Source organism: Apodemus sylvaticus, chromosome 16, assembly GCF_947179515.1.
Source record: "Apodemus sylvaticus chromosome 16, mApoSyl1.1, whole genome shotgun sequence".
Classification (NCBI taxonomy): Eukaryota; Metazoa; Chordata; class Mammalia; order Rodentia; family Muridae; genus Apodemus; species Apodemus sylvaticus.
The window spans coordinates 32,177,707-32,193,002 of record NC_067487.1 but is presented as its reverse complement, the minus strand read 5'-3'; the positions used below and the strand labels follow the sequence as shown (position 1 = coordinate 32,193,002).

The 15,296-nt window shown below is 42.5% G+C and overlaps 1 protein-coding gene across 1 annotated transcript in view; it reads left to right on the top strand.

Annotated features, from left to right (window-relative positions):
• The window catches only part of Adamts12 (ADAM metallopeptidase with thrombospondin type 1 motif 12), a 304,796-nt gene that overhangs the window by 2,295 nt on the left and 287,205 nt on the right, over window positions 1–15,296 (top strand). The window contains exon 2 of the mRNA XM_052160107.1: window positions 4,760–5,127. Coding sequence (XP_052016067.1) covers window positions 4,760–5,127 — 368 coding nt within the window. The remainder of the gene's footprint in view (window positions 1–4,759; window positions 5,128–15,296) is intronic.

Below are 15,296 nucleotides of genomic sequence, written 5' to 3'. Positions count from 1 at the left end.
GGGGAAAGAAAGGGGAGAAGAGAGGAGAGTAGGGAGGAGGGTGAGTTGTCAGAGAAGAGAGGAATAATGGCGGGTCAGGCATTCTAAAGCTTCCTGAGAGGAAACCTGATTTGGACCCCAAGATGACTTCCATTTCTGCTCTGACAGGAGTTTTGAATTGCACCCATATTCTAAATATTTCAGAGTTGCAAATTCAGAGATGATTTCCCCCTCCCCTGCCATTGTCCTTATTATAGCAAACCGGGTGCATTTACTTGTAGGTATTGAACACTTATGAAATTCTCCTTAGCCAGGAGGTTGGAGGGAGTCTTGGAGCAGCTCACAGTTGGAACAGGGTCTTCACACCAGTTCACCTCGCATGTTCTTTCTAGTTCTCAGGTTTGCACAGAATCATGACTTTGGTTCTGGGCTGGGCTATAGAGTTCAGTCCCAGAGCATCTGCTTAGGTAGCATGTGTAAGACCCTGGGCTCCAGCATCACAAAGACGTGAATAACTAAAGGTTTTGGTACCCACAAAGAGTATGATGACAATTCTAATCCTTTCCAGGACAGACTGAAGTAATTTTGCAGAGCTCTTTTCCCACACCAGCCAGTTGGTAGAAGGCTGTGCTGTGACTTCTCCAGCACAGCCTTTGGTTTCTTGATTTACAACCAAATATCAAAATAATAAGCCTCTTGGTTTTGCACGCAGCATGCTTCCTTTCCTCTACAACCAGCAAGGGCCCCCGGATTTAGTTTTCTCGGTACAGACGCTTCCTGACATGTGATGTGGTCAGAAGCTGAAAATGCTGTTATCTAAAATACCCCCTAACACACCCACCATGCGCCACATCACAGCTCAGCAGAGCCATACTGCTATACTGTAGTGCATGGGTGGTCACCCTTGGGCTCGTGTGGCTGACTGACTTGTAGATCTCACTTCTTCTGCCAAGATCCATAAAAGTAACATATCCAATACATCTCATCCAAGAAAAGATCAAAATTCAAAGTTAATTGATTTCGTGACATCATAGAGTGTGAAACCAGAAAGTAAGGCTTTGTCGATCAAAAGCTGCCTACGCCGTCTTTAAGGCACCGGTCCCTGGTCAGCTACATGTTCTGGGTTGCCTCTCTGTGCTGTTGTGACATCTGCAAGGCGTGCACTTTATCTTATGTCAGAGGTGAGCCCTGGGTCCATATAGACATATAGAAGATGGTGGAGAAAATCTATTACAGTTCACTTCTGCTACTTGGAAACAAATCTACAAGAAGGAAATTACTCTAGTGCTCTTATTGCAGGAAATGATTTCACAGTTATGTCACTTTGTTTAGTTCATAATAAATTATCTCGTCAGTAGATTCATTATTATGCAGTAACTGAGCAAAGGCAGCCTCCTGTGGGATATTTTACAATTTTGAAGGGACTTATCAGTGTATGTGAATTTTTATAACAAAATAGTTGAACACTGCGAACAACCTGTGGAAGGTAATTATGGAAATGAGCCTCTATTATAGTATTTTACCAGCTTTTTAATAAAGAGTCTAAGACATTCACTCGACTACTATTAATAGGAATAATTGAGAATGAATATAGGCGTGCCTGCCCTCTTTAGCAGCCGTCACACCACAGTTGGAGCTATACAGAAAGGATAGGCATGGTTGCCAAGCAGAGAGGATGCCCTAATTCATGGCTTAGTCCTTAAATCAATATATAGATTTAATGTAAACTTCATGGGGAACAAGTGAACATTCTCATATCATCCATTTTTTTCCCTAAGCTGAAGGTAAATGGTTATGTGGTGTTCTGTCTTTTCAGAAGTTAGTGGTTTTTTTTGTTTTTTGTTTTTGTTTGTTTTCTATCCGTTTCAAGTAACTGAAGCCTGTGGTTCAGGTTTTCAAATCTAATTTTAATCAAGGCTTATTTATCATTTGTTCCCACAAATCTCTATACAAACTGAGGTATAGTTCTATTTTCTTAGCCCCTTGCCATTCTCAGTCTTAACGATACCAAGTGGATATTAGGATATTTGGTGGTCTGTCTGTCATAGACCTCTTCCTACCCCCAGAGACAGTGTGGACAGATCTTAGACGTGAGCCCTGCACTCAGATTTCACAGGTGCAAATCCAAGCCTCTCTCTTTTGTCTCATGAAAGGAGAAGGCAAGAAAAGTGTGTTGCTCCTTTTCTGTTTCTATCACAAAGCACCTGAGCTGGTTGATGTATACAGCAAAGAGGTTTATCTGACTTACAACAGCATCTTTTGTTGGACCAGACCCCATCAATTAAGGTTTCCTAAGGAACCCCAGGGGTCTTCAGGTCTCTTCCTCCCCAGTGTTAGGGTCGCAAGTGGACACCATACTAGCAATTTTACAGAGATGCTGGAGGCTGAACTTGGATCTTTCTGTACTCAACTGACTCAACTACCTTCTTGGTGCCCCTCCTCCAGGGAACTTGTTTTGAGAGAATTGGTCAGTATCTTTATAGTGACCATATCTGGGCACTAGCCAGATGACAGTTACAGCCAGCTGAGTCATACCTTCCCCCCCTCCACCCCCATGGTGTTCTTCCAGTGCTCCAGCCTTTGCTGAAGTAACAGTAGTTAAGAGCAATGAACAGGGATGGTCCAGAAACTAGCTGTTACCTATGCCAGCCTACCTGGCTATTCTGCTTCTAACTCAGGTCTGAATGTGGAAGGGCAGGAAAGTGCCAATCCTGGATTGGTCCAGATGTTTCTGTAGGAGGGAATGGCAAGTAGTGTGTGTGTGTGTATGTGTGTGTGTGTGTGTGTGTGTGTGAAGACAAGTGGTCACACTTCTCAGTTCATACACCACTGCACTATCATCATTAATTTGTTTACAACATTTTTCTCATTTCTTTTTTCCTTTTTCTTTTCCTTTCTTTCTTCCCTGTTTTTTTGGGGGGGGGGGTCATCATTCCCCATGGAGACCCCTTCAAATGAGCTCCATATGTAGTTTTGGTTTGCATATGTTTTTGGAAACTTAATAGTGTTCATGTGTGTGGGGATTGTGTGTGTGTGTGTGTTCCATTAATACCAGTAGCCTCGTGTGAACTTTTCTTGCTTCTTACTTTTCATTAAACATCGTTTATAGGATTTGTCCCATGTGGTTTCTGCTTAAATGTTGCAGTTAGATAGCAGGTTTGGATGTTTAACACTTAAAAAAATTAAGACTCTTGGTTACTTTATGAAAGTGGACAGTCTGAGCTCTGACTCATATTTCACTGAAGCCTGAGAAGGATAGGTCAAAACAATTAGGTTTGAAGGGATCTGTCTGTGAGGGAAGCCTCCTTGTTGATTCCCATCACGTCCAGTTCCTTCAGTGACCATTACTGTGGGTATTCACTGACTTGTCAGTACGTGACATACAGCCTGTGATGTTGAGGTTCTACCTCTGAAAGTATCAGGAACACATAATATAATAAGAAAAGGCAATACGGAAAGCAAGTAAGGGACTGAGCCCCGAGAGGAAGGAGATAGAACTTCAGTTGTCTGTGCGTGTTAGGAGAATGGAGAAACATTAGACTGTCTTTTCTTTTGAGGCAGGGTCTCGATGTGTAAATCAGAATTGTCTAAAATTCTCCATCTTCTAGTTCAGCCTCTGCAGGGGCACCCTACCCAGTGCTTTGAATTTCACTCTTTGATCTTAATGCATAAATGGGATTCTGGTGGAATGCAAAAGACCTTAAAATTGTGAGAATAATAGGAACAATGAAATGAATGCTAGAAAGCTTCAGGTTGAATCTTCCTTTGGTCCCCTGCCCTCCCCTTCTTTTCCCTCCCCTCTCCTCCCCTCCATGAAGTCCTGTTTCCCATTTCCTTGTTTTCTCCTTCTCCTCTCTTTCTTTGTCTTATTCTTTTGCAAAAGATCAGATTTGGGCTAAAATCTGTCAAAGTGAGTTTCCTGGTGCATTGCAGGACCAACTGTCCCCATTTGAATCCTTGTACATCCTGGTACTTTGATGTTCTCAAATCATAATGGATCTAATTAGTAGAGAGTTGTCATTCTGGGTTATACACTAAGGAAAGCAAACCATCAACGATTCAGTAAAGTGCATAACCAGAGTGGCAGTTTTCATTGTTTGAGCCTCAGACCCAAGTGTGTTTCCTCTTCATATTTATTAAGTGTATTTAAAACCATGTCTTCATAAGTGCCCTGCTACATCACAGGCCACCCGGATATTGTGATAGGTGTGAGGTTTATCAGGGACCATGTGTGATGTGTATTTAGAATTTTTTGTGACCTGACATACACAGCAGGGAGTTCTTGAGGACTTGGAAGCCCTGTACTTCCCATCAGTCAACAGGAAACGTCCTATTTGGCACGCTGATCCAGCTTCTTTCCTCAGAGTATTCCTCTTGAATTAAAGAACATCTTAAGTTGACTGTGGTAGAGTGGCTGATATCCAAAGTCCTACTATAGGTCAGCTCAGGCTGCCACACACACAGAGGACAGCTGCCGTGCTGTTATGAGGTACAGAGAATAAGGGGAGGCAGAGGTTCGGAGGAGGCAGAGAGAACAGCTTGGAACAAAACTGGGTTTGAGTTGGTCTTTAGGCTCTGGGGACACACTAAGGGTTACCTGCTTGGTTGGTTGGAGTTTCATGCTGACAGCATTAGGTGGTGGGAACAGTCTCTAAGCTTTAAATCAGTGGTGGTTTTGCAAGTAACAAGCTGCAATCTCAGCCTCCAAAGTGGGGGTGGGTTTGTCTTGCTTGCACTCAGCCTTGGTCTCTGACTTTTCTTCTGTTTCCTTTTCTTTCAGAACATTTTATCAAGTCCTTGCCAGAATACCACATAGTGAGTCCGGTCCAAGTAGATGCCGGTGGCCATTTTCTGTCCTATGGCCTGCATCACCCCGTCACCAGCAGCAGGAAGAAGAGAGATGCAGGCGGTTCTGGGGACCAGGTGTACTACAGAATTTCACACGAAGAAAAAGACCTGGTTTTCAATCTGACTGTCAACTGGGAATTTCTTTCCACCGGCTATGTCGTGGAGAGGAGATATGGGAACCTTTCCCATGTTAAGATGGTGGCTTCCTCAGGCCCACCCTGCCATCTCAGGGGCACAGTTCTGCAGCAGGGCACCATGGTCGAGATCGGAACAGCAGCTCTCAGTGCCTGCCAAGGACTGGTGAGTATCTGACCCTTCATCTCCCTCTTCTGTCCCATGCCTTATCCTGTAAACCCAATGGTAACAGATTCCAAGGGGATTGCACATAGGCTAATTGAGCCCTGTGGTGGGGACAGTCCTGGCCTCCAAAGGAGTTGGGAGAAAGTAGATGCTGGTAAAATCAGTTATGAGGTGCAGAGAATGGGGGGGGGGGCAGAGGCTCGGAGGAGGCAGAGAGAACAGCTTGGAACAAAACTGGGTTTGAGTTGGTCTTTAGTCTCTGGGGACACACTAAGTGTTACCTGCTTGGTTGACCCTCTGTCTCACCTTGAATTAGAAAAATGATTCCTATTGAACAAGATTGCTACTATTACTATGGCTGTTAGGATGTAATAGTTGAATATAGAGACTTGGTCATCAGACTTCCTGTAGGATCAGGAACTGTCAGTAAATTCTGTTGTGTTGTGTTTTGTTTTCAGCATAAAATGGAGACAATGAAAACCCAGGCTCAGAGCAGGGATTGGAATCAATGCAGTACTATGTTGTTTTAATAAAGTTTTATTGAGACACATTGTATCCAACTGCTTAAGTGAGATCTGTGGCCACTTTTAAACTATACAGCAGAAGCAAGCAGTTGGGATAGGGATCGGATGGCTCTGAAAACTGAAGGTACCATTTGGTGTTCACGGAAAAGTCCTCTGACTGCAGTTGTAGAGCATTCTAAGGATCAAGGGAATTAATACACAGTTAAATCTTAGAAGAACGTTTAGTAAACACCTATAACTATATTCAGTGAAGTTTAGCTCCTCTTCTTTTAACATTCTAAAATGCGTGATCTGTGATGTGCCTTGGGTAAAGTCCTTCTCCCTCCATCTTTCTTTTGAGTGAGCACGTGAGGAAGCTTGGAAGTGCTGTATAGGTTTGTTATGCCAGTTAACGTAAGCCTACATTCCCATTGTATACACTGCATTTCAAAATGTGACAAAGTTTGTTTTTCAAAGTCTGGACCCATGTTCACGCATTGTTGGTGCTGTGGGGTTGCATAGTAGAGTACTGGCCTAGCATGTTTGAGGCCCTGGGTTCAATCTCAAACACTGGTAGACAAATGTAAGAATGTAAAAGATTGATTCCTTTACCCCCTTACTTCTAGCTGCAGCCAAGGTTACGGCCGAACTAGCTAGTGCCCAGTGTGTGAGAAATGGCTTAGGAGTCATGCTGAGGTTTGCTGAGGTTCCCTCCAGCTGAGTGCAGAGGCTGCAGCACCACAGTATATGCCTAGTCGCTTATGTGCACATGGTCATGAGACTTCCTGTGGGGATTTGGGTTGTCAGTAGATTCTGTTGTTGTTGTGGTTGTTGTTGTTCTTGTTGTTGTTGTTCTTCTTCCTCCTCCTCTTCCTCCTCTCCTCCTCCTCCCGTTCTTCATTGTCCTCCCCATCTTCCTCTACCTCCTCCTCCTCTCCTCTCCTTCTCCCCTTCTTCGTTGTCCTTCCCATCTTCCTCTACCTCCTCCCCCTCCTCCTCCCCTTTCCTCTTCCTTCTCCTCCTCCTCTTCTTCTCTTCTATAAATTGGAGAAATGGTAAAAACAGGCTCAGAGTAGGGGGAGACACACTGTGGTGACCTGTTATTTCGTGAAGATTCTTCATAGAAAGAGGGTGTCTCCGAGGCCTGAGAGTTTTGGTAGCTCCAAGGTTTGCCAAACAAAATCACCCAGACACCCACATTCTTGCAGAAAGCGTTTCTTCTGTCTTTCAGTTACTACCCCTTCACTGAGAATTTCTGTTCTGCATAATTTAGACCTTTCTGTCTGTACACTCTGGGCAAGCAACATGTCAAATGACTACTGCACCACAGGTTTCCCTATTTGAAGTACATCACTAACCTCTTTTCTGGGACTCTTGCTCATGGAAATCTGAGAACCTTGGTCTGGAACATTTGTTCTGAGCCCTGGGTCAATGTGAGGATCACCCAAGAGCTCTTATGATATGGAGGGAAAGGTCACATTTCTTTGTGTGCTCCCAAAATATTAATGAAATAGGTAAAAACGTGTCTGTAGCTTGGCATTTTCTGTCTGAGGTGTTGCGATTTGATAGATCTGATAGAGGAGCCAGGCTCCTGGCTTGTGTAAAGCTTTCCAGGTGAGGGTAGGCAAGGGGTGTAACCTAGAGCATGGGTCTTAATTAGCAATACTGGCCAGCAGTAAAGCAGCTGGTCTCCCCAGAGTATTCTAACCAGCAGCCCGGGGTAAGAGCCGCCTGCTCTGAGTCCCTTTGCATGGCATTCAAGGGAAATCACCTACAGAGCCGAATTCCTGCCTTAGGGATAAAGTGCTAGGACCTTTACAACTTCCAAGTGTTCAAGGAGTAGTGAATAAATACCACCTCGTGGGCATTTTCAGAATAAGATTTCAGGTTCAGGTTCATGCTAAATACAGGAGGCCAAAGAGATAGTCATGACGACAAACCTTTTGATGTTAGAGTCAAATTATTTAAGTAGTTTTATCAGAAACACTAGTTGTATTGTTTTGAAGATTCTCACATATAACTTAGCAACTAAGAGGTGACTATAAAAAGATACCAAAAGCCAAGTAAATATTTCCCTTTTGTAAACACTCCACTGACTGGCTTTATGTTTGTGAGATAATGTGACAAAATTCATCAATGTCCACTTACAGTGATCCCGGTCAGAAAGAAGTGGATGGACTTGGCTCTGACTTTACTGATCACATGCCTGGAATCTTTCCTCTCTTTGATCCATCGATGACCCCCACAAACTGAGACTTATCATTTATGGGGTGAAAGGCATGGGATATACCACTCCAGAGGCAGAACTGACATTTGGAGACTTTCTAGGGCGCGGGCCACTTTCATGGTGTGTCAGTTAATTTTCGTCAGTGCGATACAAACTAAGGATACAAGGGCAGAGGGAACCTCAGTTGAAGAATTGCTTCCCCGAGATTGGCCTATGGGAATTTCTGTGGGACATTTTAATGATCATTGATTGATGCAGGAGTGCCCAGCCCACTGCTGGCAGTCGGTTTCTGGATAGGTAGTCCTGAGCATGCAATGGGGGGACAAGCCCTTGAGCAACATTTCACCACTGTCTCTGCTTCTGTTACTGCCTCCTGACTCCTGCCTTGGCTTCCCTCGATGGTGGTCTGTCATGTGGGAAACCACTTATTCTCCAAGTTGGTTTTGGTCATTGTTTTATCACACTAACAGAAACTAAACTTGGGGACCAGAATAACTGCTTCTCACTCCAGGATCTCAGTGATTATCTATTTTTTGTTTCAGGTGTGATATTCTGGGTATGACTTGGGAGACTGGCTTCATTGACGTTGTCTATGAGGTTTCTTAATCTGCTCTGGAGCAGGGCTAAATGGTTTCAAAGTGAAGACCTTCAGAAAGTCACTCAGAAAGCTGTGGGCCCTCTCTATGTACCATCCTCTCACACTGTCCAGGTCCCAACACCCTGCACACTGAATTCAGACCGAGTTAATCCACATCCTCTGCTGAGTGGAATTCGTCTATCATAATCACCCAGCCCATATACACAAAATGTTTATAAACTGTGAAATGGTGGAGTTTGTGTTGCTTGAAACCCTTAGTAGATTTGTTCTATTCTAAGATGTTTGATGGAGAAAACAAATCTTTGAACCAGTTATATTCTGAATGCAGCCTCAATAAGAGTTTGTATCCTAGTGGGCATCATTTGGGGTTTGCTGCTGGCCGGGGCCTCAAGGGATTGGCATCAAATGAGTCCTGTTGTATTTCAGTTCATATTTCTGCACTGGAAGGCAAGTAAAAGGGCTAGATCCTCCCCTTACACCACACAGAAGCACGTGTGTGATCTTGTGGAGCACTCCAAACTCTGTGCTTATTCGTCTGTTTTTCTTAGTATCTTGGTCACTAAATGTGTTTTCCCCCTAACTAAAACATGTTATTAAATTCCTGGTCTCAGCCATTCTTCCATAGGGTCTTATTAAACTGAGTGCTGGTCTTGGTCCAGTCAGTTCTTGTCTCTGGTCCAGCCCTTGCTGGGGACGGGCTGATTGAGGGTCTCTCTAGGGTCACCCAGCTGTGACTTCCTTTCATCCCTGGTCTTCCGTGTTCTTTCATCTTTTGGTACCCTGAAATTTGCTTGCTGGTTTAGATTCAAATGTGTACTAAAATAAGAACCAACTATTTCCTAGGTTTTTTTTTTTAAGAGTCAAATTTTAAATTTCAAGTTAAGTATAGATTGATGAGTAAAGTTGCAAGAATACAGAAGAATGCTGTGTCCCCTTGGCCCACTTTCCTCTAACAGTGACAATCTTGCAAAATCGCAGAATTTTGACATTGATGTAGTAAACATCTCAAGTATTTCTATCACAAGAACTCCCCTTGTCATTTGTAGTTATAACCATTTTTCCTGCCTTATTAAGTCGTCTCCCCTGTCTCTCCAATCCCCCCATGTCCCCTTTTCTAATTACGTTTAAATCTACTACCCTCTTCTGCTTCCTTCTAGTGTGGCACATGATAGTTAAGTGGAGATTATTTTCTCTCCCCTTTCTTCTTCCTGCCCCAGAATCCTCCTTTTCCTTTGTCCCACTCTCCAACCCACCTCTTGTTTATTTACCTAATGAGCCCCTCTTGTTTAGTTACCTAATCGGAATTTATCTATTTCTCCAGAACCATTTATTGAAAGTCTGTGTTTTCTCCATTAAATTGCTTTCCTGCTTTTACAAAAATTACCTGGACAAATTTCTGAGTCTTTATCTAAGTTTAGCTCTAATAGCCTACATTTTTTCATTACTATGGCTATAGTAATTATCCTTTAGTTATTGAGGAATCTCTGTACTACTTTCATAATGGACATTCTTTTTTTCCTTTTTAAAAAAATTTTCTATATTCTTTGTTTACATTCCGAATGATTTCCCCTTTCCCAGTTCCCCCCCTCCCCATATGTCCCATAAGCCTTCTTTCTTCTCTCCACCCATTCTCCAATCACCTCCCTCCTTTTTCTCTGTCCTTATATTCCCCTCCAATGCTAGATCAAGCCTTTCCAGGATCAGGGCCCTCTCCTTACTTCTTCATGGGAGTCATTTGTTATACTAATTGTGCCTGGGGTATTCAGAGCTTCTGGGCTAATTAATATCCACTTGTCAGAGATTGCATTCCATGTATATTCTTTTGTGATTGTGTTACCTCACTTAGGATGATATTTTCCAGTCCCAACCATTGGCCTAAAAATTCCATGAATCCATTGTTTTTAATTGCTGAGTAGTATTCCATTGTGTAAATATGCCACATTTTCTGTATCCATTCCTCCATTGAGGGACATCTGGGTTCTTTCCAGCTTCTGGTTATTATAAATAAGGCTGCTGTGAACATAGTGGAGCATGTGTTCTTTTTGCATGCCTGGGAATCCTCTGGGTATATGCCCAGCGTGCGTGTGTATTTTCCTCTGAAGTCAGGTGGGCTGGTTGCTTCTTTATCTCATATTTTTTGTGTGTATGTGTTTTAATGATTCTAGTTTTTTGACTTTCCATAGAAATTTTAGAAAAATGTTGTCTACCTAAACTTAATGTAATTTTGACAGAACTTATTCTGAACCTGAATATGAACTTGAGAAGAAATTGCATCCTTGCTGAGTTGAGTTTTTCTGGACTTGAATGGTATTTTCAGCTGTATTAAGACATTCCATGTTTTTTTCAGAAGGTTTGTATAGGTTTCAGGATTTTAGTCATATATTTACACATTTAATTTAAATAGAAACTGTATGTAATAGCATGGGGCACATGTACCTTGTTATCCCTTGGGAGGGTTCTTTCATACCAAAGGATGCTTGGTCTATCTGTTATCCATGCTTGGGAATTTGAGTTCTTTCTATATATCCAATGTTCTGAATAGTAATTTCAATTCCTTTCAAACCACCCAGATGTGGATTCCTTAGGCTACACACCCAGATTTGGAACTGCTGAATCACATAGTAATTATATTTTACCTTTTGAGTAATCTCCATACCATTCTAATTTACATTCCAGGTACAAGATTATATATGTGTGCGTCTATGTATATATTATATATGTATATATGTGTGTATATATGTATATAGTATATAGTATATCTCCTTCAAGATTTCCTGAAAGAAAAGGTATAACTATAACTATATAGACATATGTATATATGATGTAGATAATTTAATAGGTACAATGTGATTATATCATTGTCCATCTATTTACATTTCTCTGATATTTAGTGAAATTGAAAACCTTTTTTATATACTCATTGGCCTTTCTTTCTTCCTTCCTTCCTTCCTTCCTTCCTTCCTTCCTTCCTTCCTTCCTTCCTTCCTTCCTTCCTTCCTTCCTTCCTTTCTTTCTTTCTTTCTTTCTTTCTTTCTTTCTTTCTTTCTTTCTTTCTTTCTTTCTTTCTTTCTTTCTTTCTGGTTTGGAAAAACACTTTTTCAAGTCTTTGCTTATTAAATATTTGCTGTTGTTGAGTTCTGCATTCATTCTGGTTCACGTAAGTAACCCCTTACTTGACAAGATATTCAAATGTTTTCTCCCACCGCACCAGGCCTCTCTGAACTGTTGGGTATTGTTGTTGCTACTGCTGTGGTAGCCTTTGGTTTTATGCTCTGGTGTGTGATTTTACTACTATACATAAAATAATAAAATAAAGTTACTGTGCAGACCAACGTCAGTAAGGAACTTCAATTCCCCTAGGAGATGCACTAGGTGAGTTGTTCTCTCTTCTCTTTCATATATTTGATCTGCAGCAGCTCCAGGACCTCCGATTCTGTTCATAGCATCTTTCCAGATTGTCTAATTGAACAAAAAGCTCCATCATCACTGGCCTTCTACACTCTACCATGCCGAGAGTTTTATAGCTTTTCTGGAAGGGATTATAAATACCACCCAAAATCTCAAAGGATACTTCCCAGCCAATTACTCTTTTTGAAAATAACTTTCATTAAATTTACTCTTGGAGAATTTCATACCATAATATTCTGATCTCCTATTGGGTTGCTTGGGCATGTTGGCTACTAGGCACTTCCTCCCTATGGGGAAATTAGGTGGATGGAAAATGGAGTGCTCAAGCAGAGAAAATTAATTGCTTTCTAGTTCCCTCCCCTTCCCTTGAGCTAGAGTATACTGGATGGAAACATTCAATAAACGCTTGCAATTTTTTTAAAGCAGAAATTATTTTTATTTGGGTAGTTTTTTCATGAAGAATATAATTTAGCATTCTTTTTTCCCCTTTCAACACTTTTTATGTTGTGGTTCACTGAGTTAAGCTGTCCTTTTTTAAAAAATTAGATATATTCTTTATTTACATTTCAAATGATTTCCCCTTTCCTGGTTCCCCCCCTCGAAAATCCCATAAGACATCTCCCCTCCCTCTGTTCCCCAATCAACCCACTCCCGCTTCCCTGTCCTGGTATTCCCCTACAGTGCAGCATCGAGCCTTTCCAGGACCAGAGGCCTCTCCTCCCTTTGATGTCCAACAAGGCCATCCTCTGCTGCCTATGTGTCTGGAGACATGGGTACTCTCCGGTTGGTAGTTTTGTCCCTGGGAGATCTGGGGGGTACTGGGTGTCTCATATTATTGTTCCTTCTATGGCGCTGCAAACCCCTTCAGCTCCTTGGGTCCTTTCTTTAGCTCCCCCAGGGGGACCCTGAGCTCAGTTCAATGGCTGGCTGAGAGTGTCCCCCTCTGTATTTGTCATGCACTAGCAGAGCCTCCCAGGTAACAGCTATATCAGGATCTGGTCAGCAAGCACTTGTGGGCATCCACAATAGTGTCTGGGTTTTGCAACTGCATATGGGATGGATTACTAGGTGAGGTAGTCTTTGGATGGTCTTTCCCTCAGACTCTGTTCCACACTTTGTCTCTGTACCTCCTTCTGTGGGTATTTTGTTCCCCCTTCTAAGAAGGACCAGAGTATCCATACTTTGTTCTTCCTTCTTCTTGGGCATCATTTGATATGTGAATTGTGTCTTGGGAATTCTGAGCTTCTGGGCCAATATCCATTTATTGGTGAGTGCATACCATGTGTGTTCTTTTGTGATTGGGTTACCTCACTTAGGATGATATTTTCCAGTTCCACCCATTTGCCTGAGAGTTTTATGGATTCATTGTTTTTAACAGCTGAGTAGTATTCCATTGTGTAAATATACCACATTTTCTGTATCCATTCCTCTGTTGAGGGACATCTGGGTTAAGAATTATTCTCTTACTTTGTACAGTCATATTTATTTTCTATTTGGTCTTGGAAAGTGTTCAGATTCTAAATTGTTGCGGGAGAAGGAGAGCTTTCTCTCAGTGAAACCTTTTTCCATCTCCCATTTCGACAGGGTAAGCCTGTTAGAATGGCTGCTTTTATTCACAAAAGAGACTTGGATGCTTGATTCAGGGCCTGCTTGGAGAAGGGCCCATTGCGATGTTCACTAGTTCTTGTGCCTTGCTAGTGTGAACAGTGGTTTCTGTTCAGTCTGAAGAAACTCAGCAGCCCTTTCCATTTAACTCTAGCCTTACCAATTTTCAAACTGGCAACTTGTTCAGGAAGCTGTTATCGAGAATGTTCTGTTTGGTGACTGCCTGAATCCTAACTAGCCCCATGCAAGCCATTCTTTTGTGGGAAGCATGGGTAATCATATTAGCAGTCTCTCCTTGCCCCCACACAGTTTTGGACAACAACGTTAAACATTTTAGAAAGGTACTCTGGCGCATTCATTGGTTTATTAAGAGTAGTTGGATGTCTTTATCCAGATTGTTGGCACGCTACATGGAAGACTGCTTTTGAAAAGTTTCTAGTGAAGTTTGTGTTGCTAGTGCTCTCTTCCATTCTCATCAAAACTGATGTCTCTGCTTCATTCCACAGTTAGTTATTGTTAATTGCGATGCATTTTTCTCTTTGCTGCGACAGTATGATTTGTCTCCAGCTGTGTGTCTCAGTGTCTTCCGCTTCTTACCATACACTTAGCTACAGAAGTCCCCCAAGAGTCCCTCGGTTACTTTTGTTCTCTAGTCATACTCTCAGATGTCCCTTGTCATCTGTGTGTGTATCGTACTTATCATCTAGTGATCACACCTATCCATTTTTATATAGATGTATGTATACCTTTGGTGTTCAGCATCCAACACTGAGATTTCCAGGGAACCTCAGTAGCCAATTTACCCTTGCGATATAGAAACCTACTAGGGACCCTGCATCTCACAGACCCTAAGAGAGGTAATCTCCCCTCCTTCAGTTTTCTCATCCCTGTACTTGTCGCCTCCACCCTTCAGTAGGCCAGATTCGAACCCCTGGGGATATCTTATCACTCACACATCTTTTCTCTCACACTCTCCATCTGTTCTTGTCAGGGAACCCTGTCAACTCTGTCTTAAAATACATTCGGAATCTGCATTCCTGTCACCAGCTCAGCTAACGCTTCAGCTCCCTTATTCTCAGGGGGTATAGTTTGGCTCTCCAGGGGATGTTGGGCGATATCTGGAGAATTGGTTTTGATTGCCATGACTGGGAAAGAGGGATTGCTGTCTACTCTTTGGCAAGAAGAGACTGAAGATGTTGCCTTCATCACAGAAGATCAGATGCCCAAGATGTCAGGAGTCGTGAGGGTGTGAAGCCCTTCCCGGTCCTAGTTATCACCTGCTCTCATCTGGACCCTTCTCTGACCTTCCCAGTGCTCCCCCCACCCCGCTACCTCTCCTTTTAATTCTCTGCACACCATTTCCCATGGTGGTTAGCCTAGTCTTTCACATCTGCATGCAGCAACACGAGCCAGATTAAAGTCTTCTTTCTGCTGGCTGCACACCAAAGCAAGTGAAATCTGAACTCCTTGTTCAGGGTTCCAGGATGCCCTCTGCCTGCCGCTGCCCATTGCCAGCCTTCTGTCCGATAGACTTTCCTCCTGAACAATGCCCTTGTTCTGCTTTTCAAACTTACCAAACACACTCCAGCCTTGCGGCCCTTGGGTATGCTCGTCTCTCCATCTAGAGCACCACGCCGATTTCCATTTAGTTTCTTTCCTTATCCTTAGACGTTTAGCTTAAAGTCTTTTTTTTTTCCAAATCCAGGCTGCAGTGACCTTCTCCAGTATTCACTTACACTACCTATTTCATTTTCAAGAGAAACTTTCTATTTTTTTCTCTTTACATCTTTGTTATTTATTTATTTAGGTTGTGTGTATGTGTGTTTGT